The sequence below is a fragment of the Pistacia vera genome, unplaced genomic scaffold (assembly GCF_008641045.1).
Source record: "Pistacia vera cultivar Batoury unplaced genomic scaffold, PisVer_v2 Contig691, whole genome shotgun sequence".
Taxonomy (NCBI): domain Eukaryota; kingdom Viridiplantae; phylum Streptophyta; class Magnoliopsida; order Sapindales; family Anacardiaceae; genus Pistacia; species Pistacia vera.
In genome coordinates this window covers 887,439-913,183 of record NW_022196547.1, presented here as the reverse complement: position 1 = coordinate 913,183, position 25,745 = coordinate 887,439, and the positions used below count along the sequence as shown (strand labels likewise).

General features: G+C 35.1%; 1 protein-coding gene across 1 annotated transcript; it reads right to left on the bottom strand.

The window, feature by feature from the left end:
• Positions 1 to 190: 190 nt before the first annotated feature.
• Positions 191 to 25,003, bottom strand: LOC116113800 (probable alpha-mannosidase At5g13980; the record flags this gene model as incomplete). Its single annotated transcript, XM_031399961.1, is given in 26 exon segments — positions 191 to 616; positions 712 to 780; positions 987 to 1,034; positions 1,258 to 1,353; positions 1,463 to 1,485; positions 1,488 to 1,537; positions 1,539 to 1,570; positions 17,591 to 17,675; positions 17,993 to 18,105; positions 18,593 to 18,658; positions 18,880 to 18,999; positions 19,246 to 19,293; positions 19,709 to 19,780; positions 19,868 to 19,927; positions 20,081 to 20,152; positions 20,916 to 21,055; positions 21,178 to 21,397; positions 22,196 to 22,252; positions 22,341 to 22,406; positions 23,004 to 23,093; positions 23,177 to 23,344; positions 23,447 to 23,540; positions 23,624 to 23,724; positions 24,364 to 24,398; positions 24,401 to 24,476; positions 24,944 to 25,003. Coding segments are annotated over 26 exon segments (2,277 nt in total), but the record flags the coding sequence as incomplete, so codon positions are not given.
• Positions 25,004 to 25,745: the final 742 nt, after the last annotated feature.

Genomic DNA, 25,745 nt, shown 5'->3' with positions numbered 1-25,745 from the left:
TTGATAATAATTTTCAGTTATATTAGTTTTAATAATCTTCTCTTTTATATAAGTTTGAATTCTATGTCTATTGTATATTACACATATATCATTTTATAAAATTAATTTCATGGTAATAATGATTCGGAATCTCGTGTGCCACAAATTCAGTAAATGAAATAAACTATGAAATTTTTTTTTGGACGAAAGATTTGACAAACCCATTTATTGATTTTATTCATGCAGGTGAATCCATTACATTTAGACAAAGCATACACACACAATTACACTGAACTCAGATGTTGTGGGCTTGTGTCCTAACTATATACATGGCATAGGGATTGAGAGTACAGTTTGATCAACATGAAGCAAAATGCCATCCATCAGGTAGCAAGGATTTTCCTGCATCATTTTGCAGCTGTTAAGCGTCGAAAATCTTGCGGGTGAAGTCAATAACGAAGGTGCGAATTTCCATTGGAGCAAGTTCTACAACCAGTTTTGAAGGATCCACAGGTGAACCTCTCATTACCTTGGATTCTTCTCTTGAAGAGCCTTCTACTTTCCATACAAGTCTCTTCTTTTCCATTTCCCTCCTTTCTTGATTGGCAGATAAGCTCGTCTCAGTCACTTTGCCAATCTGAATAATATGAAAGCAGAGAACGTTAACGTTAAAAGATGAAACTAAATGGTCGTCAAAAGATACCTCCTTAACATCTGGAGCATTACTCGTACCTTTTCGCTCGGGAACAACTTCTTCAGTTCTACATTCGTCATCGTAGAAAGATCCTTGTCCTCAGCGACCTTTCATAATTTTAAGAACCGGTAAGAATAAGCAATTTCAAGCAAGACATTAGAGAATAACCAATGCAGATTGATGGAAGCTTATAGCTTTAATATGTTGATGGCCATTTAAAGTTGTACACTCAGTCAAATTCTGTGTAAGTTACTCGATATATAAGTTGCATATACTTTCAGATGTTTGAGTAGTGTAAAGGAGAGATAAAAACCTCATATAGATGAGCTAATCGAAGAAGAACTTTTCCATCATCAAGCTCCTGTAAAAATTCCACGAAGCAAATTCAAGTTAGAGAACAATACCCAGCAATTTGTAAGGCATTGATTCAGTAAATTTCAGTAGTGCCGGCAATTTAGGCCACAAAAAACGGGAACAACAATTTGTCATTCCTAAATCACGATTTCACCAAAATTTAAGAAAGAAGAAGAAGAAGAAGAAACTGTAAGAGACAATTGCTTTCTTGAAGAACAAAGCCCAATTACCTGCAGAGTTACAATAGCAACATTATCAGGTAAAGTATAGGAAGAATCTATCCCAGAAAAAGTGGATACATGAGAATTCGTCCAATTATCTCCATCCTGCAAGAAGAAAATAATACCTCTAAGAAATTTTTCAAAGAATATAAAAAATATTCTTTCTTGCTTTCTTTTCATTTAAAAAAAAAAAAATATATATTATATATATTACCTCCTCAGTAAAAGCTAAAAGGAGGGCGAATAAATCTCCTGGCCAAAAGAACGTCTCCACTTAGCACCTTCACCTAGCGGTCAATTTTGAAAAATACTTTCCTTGGATCTGCAAAAGTTACAGCAACTTAGAAGTGGATGCTAATCATTTCAGAAATAAATCATATTTAGCGATATTAATGAGGCTTTTTATGCAATTTAAAGGCAGTCATGAATTCGAAGTAGAAACACCTAGGAGACTTCAAAATAACAGTTGTAGAAAATCTATGCAAAGTTGTGATCTTGGAGGATTCAATAAGCCAACAATATTAAAGTCACCACAGTACTAATGATTTTTTTTTTTTTTTTGTTTGTTTTGGGCAGTTGAAAGTTTCGATCTTAAAGACTTTACTTGCTGTTAATAAAAAGGATGAAGCAAGGATGACAAGACATTCACTGCAGCTAATTTAGGAATCTAAATTTGGTTTGAAGGAAAACCAAATTTGATAATTGACATGCACAAAAAACAAAGTATGTCCTTACCTCAGTCCTCTGCATCATCCAGTATACAGACTGTCTCATTTAAGTTCTCATCAACACCCCTAGAATCACAAGTAGCAGTCTCCTAGAAGGAAAAGAATGTTGTTAGCATTCTGATATCTGTGGTGCAAAAAGAGAACAATGTCAAGAATTATAACAATTGAGTCCTTGGCCTTTATCATGCCACTAGAAAACACCACTCTTATGAGTTGACTGCAATGACAGTCTACTTATCATCCACTAATTACAAACATCAAATTTTCAATATTCATGATATAATAAATCAGCCTTAACCCATACGGATATTCAGTCTGCTTCATCCAATTAGTTTTTTAAAATAGGCGTATAAGAGTTGATCATTACTGACATTAAAAAGGTGACATAATACGTGAAGCATCAACTCTATTTGTCCATCTACTTAGCAGATCCTCCAAGAGGCCGATCCACAGAAATGAAAATTCTTTTCCAGAACCTTGGGCGTAGATTCCAAGATTAATATGAGTGAACAATATAAAATGATACGAACTTAAAGAAGGGATATTATTATTCAGTAGAAAATTTGAATGGTTTCTAACCATTGTAACATTTGGCTTGAATCCTTATAGAAACATATGGACGAATTCAACGCAACGTAATTAAATTATAAATCCTCACTTGGAAATGAAAAAAAAAGAATAAACAAGCAATAATCTCAATTCTCACTCTCATTTTATCTTGTTTTGAAAGAAAAAAAGTGGCTCTATCATCACATTGATTTAATTCACATACACAGATAAGTGTGAGATGACCACAAACTGAGGACATTCCTATTAGAAATATATCAAAAATAAGCAACTATACGTCATATTCACCATAAAGAACAGACATCCCACTAGTATGCACAATGAAATTGAGAGGTCAAGCCAACCACTGTTACTATCAATTTGAAATTTTTTGGGGTAAATGCTAACCAAGACTTTCAGAAGAACATACAGGGTAATAATTTCCTGCAATGGTTGGTTTACTTCCAGTTCCCAGTCGATCTATAATCACGATCTGCAAGAGAGATACATCCTTAGTTCGTGCATCACTCAACGGATTAGAAAATAAACAAAAAGAAGTTGGCTATACACAAGAAAACAAAAAAAATAACTTGTTTCCATCCTTCAATTGAAGGATGTTGAAACATAGTTAACATATCATGAAGCCAGCTATATAGCAGAATAAACTTTCTGCTAACATTCAGTGCCCTGTACCATTATGCAACATACCCTTTGATGAAGTCACGTCCATTAGAATCTGTGTAGAATGTTCTATGGTTCCAAGGTAGTTGTTATCTGAGTGACAACTTCTTTACCAAGTCCATCACAATAGGTATAGGCCCAACCTGGTAAGTCAATTATTGGCAGTGCATAGAAACAGCAGTTAGAGCTCAGCATGCATGGATGTTCGAGAGAAAAAAAGTAGCTTTTCAACCAACCAACCAAACCCTAAACTCAGCCGCTGCCCATTCCCTCCCAGATTTTATCAATATAAAAGAAATAATTGAAAAAGAAAGGTAGCATCTCCATCACTAAAATCAAATTTTTGATAAGAGAAATTAAGTTTGTGCAGCCATTGAGAAAGCTTACAATGAACTAACTTCAACGTGCTCTTTACCTTGTATAATCTTGTGATCTGCACAACACATTGAATACAACATTAAAGAAATTGAAAAACTTTGTATCTGTAGTAAATATGAAAGACTTTTTACCAAGAAAACAATCTATCATGCATAACAATGAGAAAATGATTCTATTTCAGATGCTTTGTGAATTGTCTGGGTCTCATTCACTAGTCCAAAATTTTTTAACAAGAAAATATCGATACTGAAAAGTGTAAAAAATAAAAAGGAGATGGCCCTGAGAAAACCTATAAAAGTTTTACTATACATCTAATTAACTGGCTCAGTTGAGAAGTGGCTACTTCAAAAATTCTCTTCAAAGTTGTTACAATAGCAATTAAAATGATTCTCGTGTTAAAACAGAATTAAAAAAACTTTAAGAGAATAAACAAAGATGACCACATGAAAAAAAAAAAAAGGCACCCTGATATATCCAATCATGATCTTTTGATGTACTCATCTTATTGGCCCCCGCATTACAGTCAAAGAAACCTGAAACTTTGAAAAAAAAAATTCTACTTCACAACTGCTATGATTATCAATTCTCTAATGAAACTACCATCAGAAGACAGCAAATACCTGTCCTTCAGGTTGATGAGAAATGTACCATTGGGCGGAAAATATATGCCCCAGCATTCTAAAAAAGAAAAATCAACAAGCTGCATAAGAAATCAACTTGGAAAGGGATAATTAATATTACTTTGAATTTCAAGTCATGCAACTTCAAATAACAATGAAGAGAGGAAACAATTAGCCTGACAAGGGAACTTCAATTAACATATGTCTACCTGAGGAGCTTATCATTAGTTCCATTAAACCAGGGTAAAAACTGGATGACTGCTCAACCGATTCCTGAACCTTCAAAATTTAAGAGTTGATGCATTAGAAACACAAACTCATATATATTTTCTTTTCCCCCTTGGGAAGGGTGCGTGTGTCTGGAATGGGATTGGAACGCAGTAAAATAAGTTGAAATGTAATAAACATAGTGTGGCAGTAGAAACAGAATGATATCACAATAAACTCTGCTTCAATATTAGGGAGAAAAATGAACAAATTCATAAAAGAAAAATCTTAGCAAGATGCGACCTGGACAACGAGGGTGTAGGAAAAGGGAAATAAGGAGCAAATAGTGGATTGAGGGGATGCTGGCAGGAAACTTCCAGGGTTAGGTAGACACGGGGCAATTGAGGGTTGGGACAGACAAGGAATTCAGTTAGGGGAGAGAGAGGGGCTGGAGTAAAAAAGAGAGGGAGAGAGCAGATTAGGGCAGGAAGAATATAGGGAAACTTGGGAGGAGCACCTCGAAGTTAGCATTAGGGAGAGCTGCCCAGAAGTCAGCATTGTTTTTCTTTTCATATTTTGATTTGTCCTTTGGGTTGATGTGCTGGGTATATTTGTTGTGTGCTGCCATTGTGCTGTTGGGTAGTAAGTGTAGTTTCATCAGGTGTATTTTCTTGCGAAATATTAATACAGAAGTCTATAGTTTTGGTTATTTGGCTACTGCTTACTGCTTATTTTCGGGTTTATTGTATTTTGCTTTCTGTTTCCGTTGTGGTTAGCTGAGTTGGGAGTGGGTTACATCAGCAACAAATGAAAAGCAATTTGTAATCAGCCGATCGTACATACCGAGCTTTTGCTATAATATAATTAGTGTGTTGCTTTGATCCGAGGAGAAAGTAAGCTTTAAATTCGGACCAACTTCAACAACAGATTTTTCACTACTTTCAAATGTGTGTACAGATGATTTTGTTGAACTGGCCCCTGCAATATAAGTGGCACAATTGAAATAAAAAACTTATGTTGATAGCTAGGAAAAATTGGAAACCAAGCTTTCATTTGGCATTTTAATTTCATAAGATATGGCACCCATCCACTGACCTGTTGTTTTGACAGTTTTTATGGTATAAGTGCTGAAACCAAGCGGAGGTACAGAGACCGACAACGCAAGCAAATATTTAGGTGTCAGGCTTGGAGTTCTACCCAAATGCCCTAACATGGTGTTCCTTAGATCAATGTAAGAACAGTAAAAGGAAGAAGTTGTGATTCGATTACTTTTCCCTCAGAATCAAAAACAGTAAATCTTCATTGTCAACCTACAGCGAGTTAGATCGTGAGTAGCTGACAGAAGAAAAATGGAAAAAAGCCTATTCATAACAGAAAGAATTTCATATTTTGCAAAGTACAATATGATACTATTTGGAGCTTTGACAACAAATTATGAAAAACCTGTGGAAAGAATTATAGCAATCATCAACTGTAGTATGATCTAATGCTGAATAATTTCCAAACTACAAAGAAGTGAGTGCTTTAGCTCTTCATTAATAACTCATGTCTTATTCAACAACACAAGCCAACAGACGAAGTTGAATCTAAGAACCTAGCTTATTTTCCACTTCAATGCAAGCAAAAGCAATTTCAGAAGTATTATTCCAGTCTAAAAGATCTTATTAATATCATTGAGCATTTATCATACTCATTATATGTACTTAAAGAAAAAGTCCCCTTAGCATTCCATTCCTTAAGATTTTCAAGTTTTAGTTTCTTAATGACATTTGTTGTTCTTATTTTTCCTCTTATTGCAAATAAACCTCAAATAATGAAGCACTATAAACGTTTTCCTTTTTCTAATCATATGGCTAATTTCTGAACCACAAAAAGGATTTGTTCATCTAGCACTTCAAAATTACATGCAAACAAGCAAGAAAACGGTTAAATACTATGCTAAAGACCAGTACATAGAAATAATGGCAACTGTTAAAATATACTGGTCGATGAGTTGGGATTCAAGGCATGAGCAGTTTTTCCCAAAGTAGAATACTCACGAATTCTAATTACATCATCTCTCTTCCACCCAAGGGAATTGTAGACCACACAATCTATACATGAGAAGACAGCACAAATTATATATTTAAAAGTAGAAGGCTAAATATGATAGATTACAACCAAGTACTACATTGTCCTTACAAGCTTTTCCCATGAGACAGACAATTTCTGATGCGGGACAGTAACTAATATCAGAAGTGGACACTGTAAGATAAAAAGATAAAGATATAAATTTAGCCAAAATGAAGAGAAAAAATAAATTGCATCCAATTATATACATGATCTCATCAATATTAAATTGATAACCACCTATTTATTATGGCCACATGGTCAAGAGAAGCTACAGTAAAGCAGGTTTGGGAAGTCGCAACTACTCCAAATCCCATTCTTCTTCTTAAGACTAAACTGGACAAATTGATCTTAAATAAACATGGACTCACTCAGCTACATAGAGACCACATAAATACAACATATTTACTATGTGGTGTGGAGTACATGTAGTTGCGGAAGAATAAACATAAGAAGAAAAAAAGAAAAGTTCACAGTGAAAAGTGACGGAGATAGTATCGATCCTAAAACCTAGGATTTACCACAAAATATGTAAAAATTCTAAAAAGATGAAACATTCAGAAGGGAATCCTGTTTTAAAGCATTCAATTACAGTTGTTTATTGTCTCAACTTTTTTTGTAAAACCAAACAGAGCCTTGATAAATGACACTCAGAGCATCCAATTCAAAAAATGAAGTGAAAAGCTCAAGACTAAGAGCTAAGATCTTTGCTGTTGAAATTTCAGAGTCGCCCTGTTACATCCACATAGACAATCGAGTCGGCCAAGCAAGCAAGAGATGTTGCAACTACCCCTTCAGCCTGCCAAAGATAATGGGTGGATGACATCACAAGAGGGATGGAAAAACACAGAAAACTTGAAATGATCAAAGTAAATCTACCTCCAGTGGCCTATGATAGCCGTTTTGCTATCATCAGCCAAGTTGCTTCTCAGTACCAGTAACTGCATCATGATGCTGAGCAATTGCCAAAGCATCCGCTAATGAATCTGTGTTAGGCCTGTATTCTCCTTTAAGAACTCTAGTTGCCTTGCCGCCTATTATGCAGTACAAGTGTTTAGTATTTGACCTAAAAACTGTTATAAGAAGATGAAACTAAAAACTTTAAACAAACTAAAACAAGTAGCATGAACAATACCAAATAGTAACCACTCTCATTCTAACATAGCGTTTTAAGGTGGTCTACTTGAGAAATCCTGTCCAGTAAGCATTTGCACGGTCTGATAACTGATGTATTCAAATCCTAAAAGCTGGTCAAGGTGATGAAACATGCAAACAGATAATATTGACATTCAAGCTAAACTCACGGAAAGAAGTCATCAATCTTCAATGGCCAGAATCATTTGCAGCATATTTTGCATCAGTATATATGGATGGGGTAGAGTAGAGAGCATTGACACGTCCATCCTAAAATATTCAAACCAAGCCAATCATTACCATAAGCAGCACCTAAACAAAAATACAAAATGCAAAAGGGAGACCACAAGCCAGTTCATACTTCTATTCAATAACTTCATGAAAAAACAGACAGATAGGACGAAGTAATACTGAAATTTGAAAATGGATCTTCAGATTTATTTTTAGTCTGTCTAGATTAAAGAAAAATGTCAATCTAGTTGAACTGTCATTCATTTCAGAAATCATCACATGAAACTTAAGCATCACGTAGAAATGAGTATAACAAAGTAAAGTAAGGACACCTACTAGTTTGCAGACATTAAACACTTAAAACCAAATGCCAAAACCTAAATAATGTTTTTTCCAAAAGAAATGAAAACATGAAATCCCAGGGAGAAGTAAACTTCTAAAACTACTGTTTTTTTTTCTGTTTTTGTTTTTTTTTTTTTGCATCTTATCAAACAAAATAAAAGAAAAGAAAACTACATGCTAAAATACACCAACACTTACAAAATGCAAGCTTATGATCTACCAGCCAAAATTGGGTTTTCAAATACAGCTGTACCATGTAAATTTTGAAGGTCAAATAGACAACAGAGCATTTCATTGAGGTAACTACTGCTATCCCTTTGTCAGATGACTTACCATGTTCACATAATGAATGAGCTTGTCCATCTGCCGGAACCATGTGTGTGCATACTGATACTTAAAATCTGTTCCCATGGTCCACATTATATGATTTGTCCGAGTTATGTTAGCCTGAAAAAGGAACAATCACTATTACATTAAACTGAAGAGAGTCCAAGTGAAAGGAAAACAAAACTTGCTTTCAGTGCTAACCAGTATCATTCAATTTATCAAATTCTTAATCCCTAGAAATTTTCCACTTTGCTGGGGTTAATGCACAATGTGCATGATAGTATCAAAGCATGAAGAGCATCTATATCTCCCATATATAAAATTGAACTGATGCACACTCCTGATTTGCCATGATACTGACCCTAAGCAGAAACTTAATAATATAAAGGAAAGATAAGTTTTATGATCAGCATACTTTGATGAAAGACCTCTTTATGAAGACATTACACTCGTAAACATCAAGCCTGAAAGGCGCTATAAGCTAAATTTTAAACCCAAAAAGAAAAGCCAGCAGGAAAAAAAAGGAAAAAAGGAAACTGCACTGCTTAACCAGACTGGAAAAATCCTACCATGAAGATACCCATCCCTGTTTACCTGTGATACTGCAGCAGCAACAAAGTCATTAACTCGGTCTTGAACATTGTAATCAAACAAATTGGTATCATCCTTGAACGAACAAGAGTCAAGATTAGCACAGACAAACGAGTACTCAAGAGACTGATGACAAATAACGAACAAGAGTCAAGATTAGCACAGACAAACGAGTACTCAAGAGACTGATGACAAATAATCAATTCTACCATATGTGTACCTGAACGATAGGGGAGTCATCATTGACTTCAAAGTAGAAACCACCAGGTGGAGGCTCATAGTTCTTAGGGAATGCACCAGCAAAAATCTGCAATATTAAGAAAAAATGATGAAGCCAAAAGAATTTAATCAGAATCAATGAGTCAAGGGCAAAGAAAGAAAACATAAAACACAAAATGAAAAGAATGACTAAAATTGTTCAATAAAACAAGAATATGCATTTAAGCCCCACTGCCTAAGTTATGAATCAAAACTAAACCACATTCACCTGTGCAGATGAACGAAAATTTCTGGAACCCTGCCAGATAACTTCAAGACTTTTTTCATTTTTCCGCTTTGTCCTGTCTTGGTAATCAATTCGACCAAAGAAAAGAGAGTCAAATCCAACCTACACCCAGATCAATTATGTCTTTACATTCTATACCATTGTTTCTTGAAAAAGAGAAAAGGTATTTTGATCAATAGATCTCTTTAAAGTTAAAGATATAAGGTTTACATCGGCTCCCAACAAATAAGCCTGCACTGCAGAGTGTCCAAACGGATCAATTTGCCAACCAATTCTTGGAGTTACACCAAACTCATTTTTAATAAAGCGGTGCCCAAGAGTTGTCTGATCAATCATGTCAATGTAATATGTCACCGCCTCATCATGCATGCACATGCCTCCATTTCTGTAACAAGCGCACACACACAGAGTGAAAGTCTGAAGAGAAATAATACCTACTGTTCCAAATAGAGAATAAAAAGAAAAGATAAAAGCTTTAAATATCTAATCCTGTAAGCCCTGACAAACATGAAGAATGATCTTAAATCACACACTTTAAGGGGATCTAAGGAATATACTGACATAAATTGTGAAAAGGCTAGTGGTTTAACAGTGTCTTACATGAACTCTAGTTGACCTGAGCTGACAAGCTGCCTAACTACCTGCTGCATGGCCTCACTCTGTTCTCTCCACCATCGCTGGAAAAATGCCTGCATTAACAAACAAAGCCATACATATGATAAACCCAAAATAGTAGAAAGAAAAATCTATATATTAAAATATGTAGCATCATACAATGACTAGTTGGAAACTAATGTCACATAAACACCAGATGACAGTCATAGCATTAGGAGACAGGAATTTTCGAAGAGTTGCTGCACCAGAGTATCTCAGAGCTGACATTGCAAGGAGCTTTCTCTTACACTTTTTTGGAGAAGTCAAACTCTTTACTGTAACATGATCCTCACAATGTCATGACACTGTAATATTTTGACTGCGAAACATGACACCATAAACTTAAATATGACAAAGGCCCAATGGTAGTTGGTGCAATTTGGTATATTGAATGGGGAAACAGTCTTTTCTACTACTCCTATGTTAACCACATATCCCCCCAATGCTAGTTGCAAGTCAACCACCCCTCTCAATCTTCATATTATATATCGGCAAAACCCTAATGCTATCTTTTGTCACTATGAGTAAAAAAGGGAAACAATGAAACTCTAAATTCTACATACCAAATATACACTCATTCAATCATAAGCTCCACCAAATCAAGGCCGGAAAAACAATAAGAAATGTTCTTTAGTATGCCATTTTCCGAAAAACAAGGCTAAAGATTGAAACCCTTTAGCTCTCTTTTCATCCACTTTCTCAGCGACCAAACAAATTACTATAAACAAAATCAGAAATATGGGAATTTTACCTACCTGTTCAACATAAATAAATTTCCGATTCTTGTCAGCCAGTAATGCAGGAATCAGAGAATCCAATATATTTTGCACACAAGCCCCCTACACATTCAAAACAACAAATGTAACACTTGGCCAATAAAATTCATCCACAGATACAAGTAAAAAAAAAAAAAAAAGGCCAGTTTCTAAAAGTTGAAAGAACCTGAATAGAATTGTTGGAGCCAACATAGTACTGATCAACGGTCTTTAACCAACCCACATCATCGTGTGTATGAGCAACCAAATGAACATTGAGTTTCCCAGGAACAATGCCTTGTGAAGTATTATAAACCTTATACTCGGACTCCACACACGAACTTACAAGAAAAAGTACAACATAGAACAAAAATAACAACGCTTGACGGTTCATTGCAAAACGAAAGAGGACTCAAATATCAAGAAACAGCACTTCAAGGTGTGTTCGGTTCTGGTACCCTACACTTTTTGAAGGAACCGGAACCGGAACCAGAACCAACGGTTCCTTGAAATTTGGAACCAGAACCGGAAACCGACGTTCCGGTTCCTAGATACCCAGAACCAGAACCTGTAACAACGGTTCCGGTTCCGGTTCCGGTTCTGAGTACCCTGTAAATTACAATGACCCCCAAAAGTTTTTAAATGGTAAAAAAACCCTTAAAAACTTACAAATACCCCCCACCTGGCACTTGTTAACAAAAATAAAATTACAAATTATAAATTCAAAATGACAAACTCCATTACTTTGTAAGGTAGATTCTCAAAAGTCAAACCAACTTACTTTAAATGTTATGAAATATAAATATAAATGTATTCACATTACTTTTTCTACAAAGTTTTATTAACCCCCTAATATTTAATTTTATTTTATTTAATCTCGGTTCCTGGTTCCTGGTTCCGGTTCCGGTTCCTAACTATAGGAACCAGACACGGAACCGTACAGTAACGTTCCAAAAATTTGGAACCGGAACCACCCATTGACGATTGGTTCTGGGTAAGAACTGGAACCAAACCCAGGGTACCCGCCGGTTCCGGTTCCAACCGGTTCTTTGAACACCCCACTAAAAGTGTAAAAAAATAAAAGGAGATGGACTGAGAAAACCTATAAAAGTTTACTATACATCAATAACTGGCTCAGTTGAGAAGTGGCTTAATCAAAAATTCTCTTCTAAAGTGTTTACATAATGCAATTAAAATGATTCTCGTGTTAAAACAGAATATAAAATTTTAAGAGAATATAACATAAAGACGACACATGAAAAAAAGGGCACCTGATATATCCACCATTGATCTTTTGATGTACTTCATCTATTATTGGCCCCCGCATTACAGTCAAAGAAACCTGAAACTTTGAAGAAAAAAAAATTCTACTTCACAACTGCTATGATTATCAATTCTCTAATGAAACTACCATCAGAAGACAGCAATACCTGTCCTTCAGGCTTGATGAGAAATGTACCATTTGGGCGGAAAATATATGCCCCAGCTCTAAAAAGAAAAAAATCAACAAGCGCGTAAGAATCAACTTGGAAAGGGATAATTTAATTATTACTTTGAATTTCAAGTCATGCAACTTCAAATAACAATGAGAGAGGAAACAATTAGCATGACAAGGAACTTCTAATTAACATTGTCTACCTGAGGAGCTTTATCATTAGTTCCATTAATCCAGGGTAAAAACTGTATGACTGCTCAACCGATTCCTGAACCTTCAAAATTTAAGAGTTGATGCATTAGAAACACAACATATATTTTCTCCTTTTCCCCCTCTTGGAAGGGTGCGTGTGTCTGGAATGGGATTGGAAGCAGTAAAATAAGTTGAAATGTAATAAATAGTGTGGCAGTAGAAACAGAAATGATCACATAAAATAAACTCTGCTTCAATTTAGGGAAAAATGAACAAATTCATAAAAGAAAAATCTTAGCAACTGATGACCTGACAACGAGGGTGTAGGAAAAGTGAAATAAGGTAGCAAATAGTGGATTGAGGGGTGTTGGCAGGAAACTTCCACGGGTTTAGGCGGGACAGGTGGCGATTGAGGGTTGGGACAGCAAAGGAATTCAGTTAGGGAGAGAGAGAGAGCTGGAGGATAAAAATAGTGGAGAGAGCAGATTAGGGCAGGAAGAATATAGGGAAATTTGGGAGGAGCTAACCCTTGAAGTCCAGCATTGTTTTTCTTCATATTTGATTTTGTCCTTTTGGGTTGATGTGCTGGGTATATTTTGTTGTTTGCGCCATTGTGCTGTTGGGTAGTAATTGTTAGTTTCATACAGGTGTATTTGCTTGCGAAATATTAATACAGAAGTCTATTAGTTTCTGGTTATTTGGCTACTGTTTACTGCTTATTTTCTGGGTTTATTGTATTTTGCTTTCTGTTTCCTTGTTTTGGAGTGGGGTTCCATCAGCAACAAATGAAAAGCAATTTGTAATCAGCAGTACAGTACATACCGAGCTTTTGCTATTAATATAATTAGTGTGTTTGCTTTGATCCGAGGAGAAAGTAAGCTTTAAATTCCTGGACCAACTTCAACAAAGATTTTTCACTACTTTCAAATGTGTGACAGATGATTTTGTTGAACTGGCCCCTGCAAATATAAGTGGCACAATTAAATAAAAAACTTAGTTGATAACTAGGAAAAATTGGAAACCAAGTCTTTCATTTGGCAATTTTATTTCATAAGATATGGCCACTCCATCCACTGACCTGTTGTTTTGACAGTTTTATGGTATAATGCTGAAACCAAGCGGAGGTACAGAGACCGCAAACGCAAGCAAATATTAGGTGTCAGGCTTGGAGTTCTACCCAAATACGCCCTAACATGGTAGTTCCTTAGATCAATGTAAGAACCAGTAAAAGGAAGAAGTTGTGATTCGATTACTTTTCCCTCAGAATCAAAAACAGTAATATCTTCATTGTCAACCTACAGCATTTAGATCTTGTGAGTAGCTGACAGAAGAAAATGGAAAAAGCCTATTCATACCAGAAAGAAATTTCATATTTTGCAAAGGTACAAATATGATACTATTTGGAGCTTTTGACAACAAATTATGAAAAACCGTGGAAAGAATTATAGCAATCATCAACTGAGTATGATCTAATGCTGAATAATTTCCAAACTACAAAGAAGTAAGTGCTTTAGCTCTCATTATCATTCATACTCATGTCTTATTCAACACAAACAGCCCAACAGACGAAGTTGAATCTAAGAACCTAGCTTATTTCTCCACTTCAATGCAAGCAAAAGCAATTTCAGAAGTATTATTCCAGTCTAAAAGATCTTATTAATATCATTGAGCATTTATCATACTCATTATCATGACCTTAAAGAACAGTCACTTCCATTCCCTTAAGATTTATCAGTTTTAGTTTCTTAATGACTTTGTTGTTCCTTATTTTTCCTTTATTGCAAATAAACCTCAAATAATGAAGCACTATAAACGTTTTCCTTTTTCTAATCTATATGGCTAATTTCTGAACCACAAAAAGGATTGTTCATCTAGCACTTCCAAAATTATTCATGCAAACAAGCAAGAAAACGGTTAAATACTATGCTAAAGACCAATCATGAAAACTTAATGGCAACTTGTAAAATATACTGGTCGATGAGTTGGGATTCAAGGCATGAAGCAGTTTTTCCCAAAGTAGAATACTCACCGGAATTCGAATTACATCATCTCTCTTCCACCCAAGGGAATTGTAGACCACAACAATCTACAATAAGAAACAGCACATAATTATATATTAAAAGTAGAAGGCTAAATATGTATAGATTACACCAAGTACTACATTGTCCTTACCAGCTTTTCCCATGAGACAGATCAATTCTGATGCGGGACAGTAACTAATATTCAGAAGTGGACACTGTAAGAATAAAGATAAAGATATAAATTTAGCCAAAATTAGAAGAGAAAAAATAAATTGCATCCAATTATATATGATCTCATCAATATTAAATTGATAACCCATCTTATTATTGGCCACACGGTCAAGAGAAGCTACAGTAAAGCGGTTTGGGAAGTCGCAACTACTCCAAATCCCATTCTTTTCTTAAGCTAAACTGGACAAATTGAATCTTAAATAAACATGGACTCCCATCAGCTACATAGATGACCACATAAATACAACATATTTACTATGTGCTGTGGAGTACATGTGTTGCGGAAGAATAAACATAAGAAGAAAAAGAAGAAAGTTCACAGTGAAAAGTGACAGAGATAGTATCGATCCCTAAAACCTAGGATTTACCACAAATATGTAAAAATTTCTAAAAGATGAAACATTCAGAAGGGAATCCTGTTTTAAAGCATTTCAATTACAGTTGTTTATTGTCTCAATTTTTTTTAAAATCCAAACACAGCCTTGATAATGACCACTCAGATGCATCCAATTCAAAAAATGAAGTGAAAAGCTCAAAGACTAAGAGCTAAGATCTTTTGCCTGTTGAAATTTCAGAGTCGCCCTGTTACATCCATCATAAGACATCGCGTCGGCCAAGCAAGCAAGAGATGTTGCAACTACCCCTTCAGCCTGCCAAAAATATGGGTGGATGACAATGACAAGAGGGATGGAAAAATCACTAGAAAAACTTGAAATGATCAAAGTAAATCTACCTCCATGTGGCCTATTGATAGCCGTTTTGCATAACATCAGCCACATGTTGCTTCTCAGTACCAGTAACTGCATCATGATGCTGAGCAATTGCCAAAGCATCCGCTAATGAATCTGTGTTAGGCCCTGTATTACCTACCTTTAAAGAACTCTAGTTGCCTTCGCCTATTTATGCAGTAAAGTGTTTAGTATTTGACCTAAAAACTGTTAAGAAGATGAAACTAAAAACTTTAAACAAACTAAAACAAGTAGCATGAACAATACCAAATAGTAACCACTCATCTTCTAACATAGCGTTTTAAGGCTGGTCTACTTGAGAAATATCCTGTCCAGTAAGCATTTGCACGGTCTGCATAACTGATGTATTTCAAATCCTAAAAGCTGGTCAAGGTGATGAAACATGCAAACAGATAATATTGACATATCAAGATTAAACTCACGGAAAGAAGTCATCAATCTTCAATGGCCAGAACTCATTTGCAGCATATTTTGCATCAGTATATATGGATGGGGTAGAGTAGAGAGCATTGACACGTCCATCCTAAAAATATTCAAACCAAGCCATATCATTACCATAAGCAGCACCTAAACAAAAATACAAAATGCAAAAGGGAGACCACAACCAGTTCATACTTCTATTCAATAACTTCATGAAAAAACGACAGATAGGGCCGAAGTAATACTGAAATTTGAAAATGAATCTTCAGATTATTTTTAGTCGTCTAGATTAAAGAAAAATGTCAATCTAGTTGAACTGTCATTCATTTCAGACAATCATCACATGAAACTTTAAGCATCACGTAGAAATGAGTATAACAAATAAAGGAAGGACACCTACTAGTTGACGGACATTAACACTTAAAACCAAACTCCAAAACCTAATAATGTTTTTTCAAAAGAAATGAAAACATGAAATCCCAGGAGAAAGTAAACTTCTAAAACTACGTTTTTTTTTTTTTTTTTTTTTTTTTTTTTGTACTTACAAACAAAATAAAGAAAAGAAAACTACATGCTAAAATACACCAACACTTACAAAATGCAAGCTTATGATCTACCAGCCAAAATGGGTTTTCAAATACAGTGTACCATGTAAATTTTGAAGGTCAAATAGACAACAGAGCATTTCATTGAGGTAACTACTGCTATCCCTTTGTCAGATGACTTACCATGTTCACATAATGAATGAGCTTGTCCATCTGCCGGAACCATGTGTGTGCATACTGATACTTAAAATCTGTTCCCATGGTCCACATTATATGATTTGTCCGAGTTATGTTAGCCTGAAAAAGGAACAATCACTATACATTAAACTGAAGAGAGTCCTGAAAGGAAAACAAAACTTGCTTTCAGTGCAACAGTATCATTCAATTTATCAAATTCTTAATCCCTAGAAATTTTCCACTTTGCTGGGGTTAATGCACAATGTGCATGATAGTATCAAGCATGAAGAGCATCTATATCTCCCATATATAAAATTGAACTGATCACACTCCTGATTTGCCATGATACTGACCTAAGCAGAAAACTTAATAATATAAAGGAAGATAAGTTTTATGATCAGCATACTTTGATGAAAGACCTCTTATGAAGACTAAAGGCAGTCATGAATTCTGAAGTAGAAACACCTAGGAGACTTCAAAATAACAGTTGTAGAAAATCTATGCAAATGTTGTGACTCTTGGAGGATTCAATAAGCCAACAATATTAAAGTCACCACAGTACTAATGATTTTTTTTTTATTTTTTTGTTTGTTTTGGGCAGTTGAAAGTTACGATCTTAAAGACTTTACTTGCTGTTAATAAAAAGGATGAAGCAAGGATGACAAGACATTCACTGCAGCTAGTTTGAAGGAATCTAAATTTGGTTTGAAGGAAAACCGAAATTTGATAATTGACATGCACAAAAACCAAAGTCATGTCCTTACCATCAGTCCTCTGCAATCATCCAGTATACAGACTGTCTCATTTAAGTTCTCATCAACACCCCTAGAATCATCAAGTAGCAGTCTCCTATAGAAGGAAAAGAATGTTGTTAGCATTCTGATAATCTGTGGTGCAAAAAGAGAACAATGTCAAGAATTATACCAATTGAGTCCTTGGCATTTTAGTCATGCCACTAGAAAACACAACTCTTATGAGTTGACTGCAATGACAGTCTACTTCATCATCCCACTAATTACAAACATCAACTTTTCAATATTCATGATATAATAAATCAGCCCTTAACCCATACGGCATATTCAGTCTGCTTCATCCAATTAGTTTTTTAAAATAGGCGTATAAGAGTTGATCATTACTGATTGAACATTAAAAAGGTGACATAATACCTGTGAAGCATCAACTCTATTTGTCCATCTACTAAGCCAGATCCTCCAAGAGGCCGATCCACCAGAACTGAAAATTCTTTTCCAGAACCTTGGGCGTAGATTCCAAGATTAATCTGAGTGGACAATATAAAATGATATGAACTTAAAGAAGGGATATTATTATTCAGTAGAAAATTTGAATGGCTTTCTAATCATTGTAACATTGGCTTGAATCCTTATAGAAACATATGGACGAATTCAACGCAACAATAATTAAATTATAAAACCTCACTTGGAAAAGAAAAAAAAGAATAAACAAGTCAATAATCTCACTTCTCACTCTCATTTTATCTTGCTTTTGAAAGAAAAAAAGTTGGCTCTATCATCACATTGATTTAATTCACATACACAGATAAGAAGTGATGAGATGACCACAAACTGAGGACATTCCTATTAGAAATATATCAAAAATAAGCAACTATACGTCATATATTCACCATAAAGAACAGACATCCCACTAGTTATGCACAATGAAATTGAGAGGTCAAGCCAACCACTGTTACTATCAATTTGAAATTTTTTGGGGTAAATGCTTAACCCAAGACTTTCAGAAGAACATACAGGGTAATAATTTCCTGCAATTGGTTGGTTTACTTCCAGTTCCCAGTCTGATCTATAATCACGAATCTGCAAGAGAGATACATCCTTAGTTCGTTGCATCACTCAACGGATTAGAAAATAAACAAAAAGAAGTTCGGCTATACACAAGAAAACAATTAAAAAATAACTTGTTTCCATCCTTCAATTGAAGGATGTTAAAACATAGTTAACATATCATGAAGCCAGCTATATAGCAGACTAAAACTTTCTGCTAAACATTCAGTGCCCTGTACCATTATGCAACATACCCTTTTGATGAAGTCACGTCCATTAGAATCTGTGTAGAATGTTCTATTGGTTTCCAAGGTAGTTGTTATCTGAGTGACAACTTCTTTACCAAGTCCATCATCAATAGGTATAGGCCCAACCTGGTAAGTCAATTATTGGCAGTGCATAGAAACAGCAGTTAGAGCTCAGCATGCATGGATGTTCGAGAGAAAAAATGTAGCTTTTCAACCAACCAACCAAACCCTAAACTCAGCCGCTGCCCCATTCCCTCCCAGATTTTATCAATATAAAAGAAATAATTGAAAAAGAAAAGGTAGCATCTCCATCACTAAAATCAAATTTTTGACAAGAGAAATTAAGTTGTGGTAGCCATTGAGAAAGCTTACAATGAACTCAACTTCAACGTGCTCTTTACCCTTGTATAATCTTGTGATCTGCAAACACATTGAATACAACATTAAAGAAATTGAAAAACTTTGTATCCGTAGTAAATATGAAAGACTTTTTTACCAAGAAAAACAATCTATCATGCATAACAATGAGAAAATGATTCTATTTCAGATGCTTTGTGAATTGTCTGGGTCTCATTCACTCGTCCAAAATTTTTTAACAAGAAAATTATCTGATACTGAAAAGTGTAAAAAATAAAAAGGAGATGGACTTGAGAAAACCTATAAAAGCTTTACTATACATCTAATATAACTGGCTCAGTTGAGAAGTGGCTTAATTCAAAAATTCTCTTCTAAAGCATGTTTACATAATGCAATTAAAATGATTCTCGTGTTAAAACAGAATAAAAAAACTTTAAGAGAATATAACATAAAGACGACCACATGAAAAAAAGGGCACCTGATATATCCACTCATTGATCTTTTGATGTACTTCATCTATTATTGGCCCCCGCATTACAGTCAAAGAAACCTGAAACTTTGAAAAAAAAAATTCTACTTCACAACTGCTATGATTATCAATTCTCTAATGAAACTACCATCAGAAGACAGCAAATACCTGTCCTTCAGGCTTGATGAGAAATGTACCATTTGGGCGGAAAATATATGCCCCAGCATTCTAAAAAAGAAAAATCAACAAGCTGCATAAGAAATCAACTTGGAAAGGGATAATTTAATTATTACTTTGAATTTCAAGTCATGCAACTTCAAATAACAATGAAAGAGGAAACAATTAGCATGACAAGGGAACTTCTAATTAACATATGTCTACCTGAGGAGCTTTATCATTAGTTCCATTAAATCCAGGGTAAAAACTGTATGACTGCTCAACCGATTCCTGAACCTTCAAAATTTAAGAGTTGATGCATTAGAAACACAACTCATATATATTTCTCCTTTTCCCCCTCTTGGGAAGGGTGCGTGTGTCTGGAATGGGATTGGAAAGCAGTAAAATAAGTTGAAATGTAATAAACATAGTGTGGCAGTAGAAACAGAAATGATATCACAATAAACTCTGCTTCAATTTAGGGAGAAAAATGAACAAATTCATAAAAGAAAAATCTTAGCAACGGATGCGACCTGGACAACGAGGGTGTAGGAAAAGTGAAATAAGGTAGCAAATAGTGGATTGAGGGGATGTTGGCAGGAAACTTCCACGGGTTTAGGCTAGGACAGGTGGCGATTGAGGGTTGGGACAGCAAAGGAATTCAGTTAGGGAGAGAGAGAGAGCTGGAGGATAAAAATAGTGGGAGAGAGCAGATTAGGGCAGGAAAGAATATAGGGAAATTTGGGAGGAGCTAACCCTTGAAGTCCAGCATTGTTTTTTCCTTTCATATTTTGATTTTGTCCTTTTGGGTTGATGTGCTGGGTATATTTTGTTGTTTGCTGCCATTGTGCTGTTGGGTAGTAATTGTTAGTTTCATTACAGGTGTATTTGCTTGCTGAAATATTAATACAGAAGTCTATTAGTTTCTGGGTTATTTGGCTACTGTTTACTGCTTATTTTCTGGGTTTATTGTATTTTGCTTTCTGTTTCCATTGTTTGGGAGTGGGTTCGCATCAGCAACAAATGAAAAGCAATTTGTAATCAGCAGTACAGTACATACCGAGCTTTTGCTATTAATATAATTAGTGTGTTTGCTTTGATCCGAGGAGAAAGTAAGCTTTAAATTCCCTGGACCAACTTCAACAGAAGATTTTTCACTACTTTCAAATGTGTGTACAGATGATTTTGTTGAACTGGCCCCTGCAAATATAAGTGGCACAATTGAAATAAAAAACTTATGTTGATAGCTAGGAAAAATTGGAAACCAAGTCTTTCATTTGGCAATTTTAATTTCATAAGATATGGCAACTCCATCCACTGACCTGTTGTTTTGACAGTTTTTATGGTATAAGTGCTGAAACCAAGCGGAGGTACAGAGACCGCAAACGCAAGCAAATATTTAGGTGTCAGGCTTGGAGTTCTACCCAAATACGCCCTAACATGGTAGTTCCTTAGATCAATGTAAGAACCAGTAAAAGGAAGAAGTTGTGATTCGATTACTTTTCCCTCAGAATCAAAAACAGTAATATCTTCATTGTCAACCTACAGCAAGTTAGATCTTGTGAGTAGCTGACAGAAGAAAAATGGAAAAAAGCCTATTCATAACAGAAAGAAATTTCATATTTTGCAAAAGTACAACTATGATACTATTTGGAGCTTTTGACAACAAATTATGAAAAACCTGCGGAAAGAATTATAGCAATCATCAACTGAGTATGATCTAAATGCTGAATAATTTCCAAACTACAAAGAAGTAAGTGCTTTAGCTCTTCAATTGAAAAAATAACCTACAAAATTAATTGTTAAGAGCTCTATCTCATTCATTACTCATGTCTTATTCAACAACACAGCCCAACAGACGAAGTTGAATCTAAGAACCTAGCTTATTTCTCCACTTCAATGCAAGCAAAAGCAATTTCAGAAGTATTATTCCAGTCTAAAAGATCTTATTAATATCATTGAGCATTTATCATACTCATTATCATGTACCTTAAAGAACAGTTCCCCCTTAGCACTTCCATTCCGCTTAAGATTTTTCAAGTTTTAGTTTCTTAAATGACTTTGTTGTTCCTTATTTTTCCTCTTATTGCAAATAAACCTTAAATAATGAAGCACTATAAACGTTTTCCTTTTTCTAATCTATATGGCTAATTTCTGAACCACAAAAAGGATTTGTTCATCTAGCACTTCAAAATTATTCATGCAAACAAGCAAGAAAACGGTTAAATACTATGCTAAAGACCAATACATAGAAAACTTAATGGCAACTTGTAACAATATACTGGTCGATGAGTTGGGATTCAAGGCATGAAGCAGTTTTTCCCAAAGTAGAATACTCACCGGAATTCGAATTACATCATCTCTCTTCCACCCAAGGGAATTGTAGACCACAACAATCTATAATAAGAAGACAGCACATAATTATATATTTAAAAGTAGAAGGCTAAATATGTATAGATTACACCAAGTACTACATTGTCCTTACCAAGCTTTTCCCATGAGACAGATCAATTTCTGATGCGGGACAGTAACTAATATTCAGAAGTGGACACTGTAAGAATAAAAAGATAAAGATATAAATTTAGCCAAAATTAGAAGAGAAAAAATAAATTGCATCCAATTATATACATGATCTCATCAATATTAAATTGATAACACCCTATCTTATTATTGGCCACATGGTCAAGAGAAGCTACAGTAAAGCAGGTTTGGGAAGTCGCAACTACTCCAAATCCCATTCTTCTTCTTAAGACTAAACTGGACAAATTGAATCTTAAATAAACATGGACTCCCATCAGCTACATAGATGACCACATAAATACAACATATTTACTATGTGCGTGTGGAGTACATGTAAGTTGCGGAAGAATAAACATAAGAAGAAAAAGAAGAAAGTTCACAGTGAAAAGTGACAGAGATAGTATCGATCCCTAAAACCTAGGATTTACCAGCAAAATATGTAAAAATTTCTAAAAAGATGAAACATTCAGAAGGGAATCCTGTTTTAAAGCATTTCAATTACAGTTGTTTATTGTCTCAACTTATTTTTCTAAAATCCAAACACAGCCTTGATTAATGACCACTCAGATGCATCCAATTCAAAAAATGAAGTGAAAAGCTCACAAGACTAAGAGCTAAGATCTTTTGCCTGTTGAAATTTCAGAGTCGCCCTGTTACATCCATCATAAGACATCGCGTCGGCCAAGCAAGCAAGAGATGTTGCAACTACCCCTTCAGCCTGCCAAAAATAATGGGTGGATGACATTGACAAGAGGGATGGAAAAATCACTAGAAAACTTGAAATGATCAAAGTAAATCTACCTCCATGTGGCCTATTGATAGCCGTTTTGCATAATCATCAGCCACATGTTGCTTCTCAGTACCAGTAACTGCATCATGATGCTGAGCAATTGCCAAAGCATCCGCTAATGAATCTGTGTTAGGCCCTGTATTACTCCTACCTTTAAAGAACTCTAGTTGCCTTGCCGCCTATTTATGCAGTACAAGTGTTTAGTATTTGACCTAAAAACTGTTATAAGAAGATGAAACTAAAAACTTTAAACAAACTAAAACAAGTAGCATGAACAATACCAAATAGTAACCACTCATCATTCTAACATAGCGTTTTAAGGCTGGTCTACTTGAGAAATATCCTGTCCAGTAAGCATTTGCACGGTCTGCATAACTGATGTATTTCAAATCCTAAAAGCTGGTCAAGGTGATGAAACATGCAAACAGATAATATTGACATATCAAGATTAAACTCACGGAAAGAAGTCATCAATCTTCAATGGCCAGAACTCATTTGCAGCATATTTTGCATCAGTATATATGGATGGGGTAGAGTAGAGAGCATTGACACGTCCATCCTAAAAATATTCAAACCAAGCCATATCATTACCATAAGCAGCACCTAAACAAAAATACAAAATGCAAAAGGGAGACCACAAGCCAGTTCATACTTCTATTCAATAACTTCATGAAAAAACAGACAGATAGGACCGAAGTAATACTGAAATTTGAAAATGAATCTTCAGACTTATTTTTTAGTCCGTCTAGATTAAAGAAAAATGTCAATCTAGTTGAACTGTCATTCATTTCAGAAAATCATCACATGAAACTTTTAAGCATCACGTAGAAATGAGTATAACAAAGTAAAGTAAGGACACCTACTAGTTTGACAGACATTAAACACTTAAAACCAAATGCCAAAACCTAAATAATGTTTTTTCCAAAAGAAATGAAAACATGAAATCCCAGGAGAAAGTAAAACTTCTAAAACTACCTGTTTTTTTTTTTTTTTTTTTTTTTGTTTTGTATCTTATCAAACAAATAAAAGAAAAGAAAACTACATGCTAAAATACACCAACACTTACAAATGCAAGTATGATCTACCAGCCAAAATTGGGTTTTCAAATACAGCTGTACCATGTAAATTTTGAAGGTCAAATAGACAACAGAGCATTTCATTGAGGTAACTACTGCTATCCCTTTGTCAGATGACTTACCATGTTCACATAATGAATGAGCTTGTCCATCTGCGGAACCATGTGTGTGCATACTGATACTTAAAATCTGTTCCCATGGTCCACATTATATGATTTGTCCGAGTTATGTTAGCCTGAAAAAGGAACAATCACTATTACATTAACTGAAGAGAGTCCAAGTGAAAGGAAAACAAAACTTGCTTTCAGTGCTAACCAGTACATTCAATTTATCAAATTCTTAATCCCTAGAAATTTTCCACTTTGCTGGGGGTTAATGCACAATGTGCATGATAGTATCAAAGCATGAAGAGCATCTATATCTCCTATATAAAATTGAACTGATGCACACTCCTGATTTGCCATGATACTGACCCTAAGCAGAAACTTAATAATATAAAGGAAAGATAAGTTTATGATCAGCATACTTTGATGAAAGACCTCTTTATGAAGACATTACACTCGTAACATCAAGCCTGAAAGGCGCTAAGCTAAATTTTAAACCCAAAAAGAAAAGCCAGCAGGAAAAAAAAGGAAAAAAGGAAACTGCACTGCTTAACCAGACTGGAAAAATCCTAACATGAAGATACCCATCCCTGTTTACCTGTGATACTGCAGCAGCAACAAAGTCATTAACTCGGTCTTGAACATTGTAATCAAACCAATTGATACATCCTTGAATGAACAAGAGTCAAGATTAGCACAGACAAACGAGTACTCAAGAGACTGATGACAAATAATCAATTCTACCATATGTGTACCTGAACGATAGGGGAGTCATCATTGACTTCAAAGTAGAAACCACCAGGTGGAGGCTCATAGTTCTTAGGGAATGCACCAGCAAAAATCTGCAATATTAAGAAAAAATGTTGAAGCCAAAAGAATTTAACCAGAATCAATGAGTCAAGGGCAAAGAAAGAAAACATAAAACACAAAATGAAAAGAATGACTAAAATTGTTCAATAAAGCAAGAATATGCATTTAAGCCCACTGCCTAAGTTATGAATCAAAACGAACCACATTCACCTGTGCAGATGAACGAAAATTTCTGGAACCCTGCCAGATAACTTCAAGACTTTTTCATTTTTTCGCTTTGTCCTGTCTTGGTAATCAATTCGACCAAAGAAAAGAGAGTCAAATCAACCTACACCAGATCAATTATCTCTTACATTCTATACCATTGTTTCTTGAAAAAGAGAAAAAGCATTTTGATCAATAGATCTCTTTAAAGTAAAGATATAAGGTTTACATCGGCTCCAACCAATAAGCCTGCACTGCAGAGTGTCCAAACGGATCAATTTGCCAACCAATTTTGGGTTACACCAAACTCTTTTAATAAAGCGGTGCCCAAGAGTTGTCTGATCAATAATGTCAATGTAATGTGCACCGCCTCATCATGCATGCAC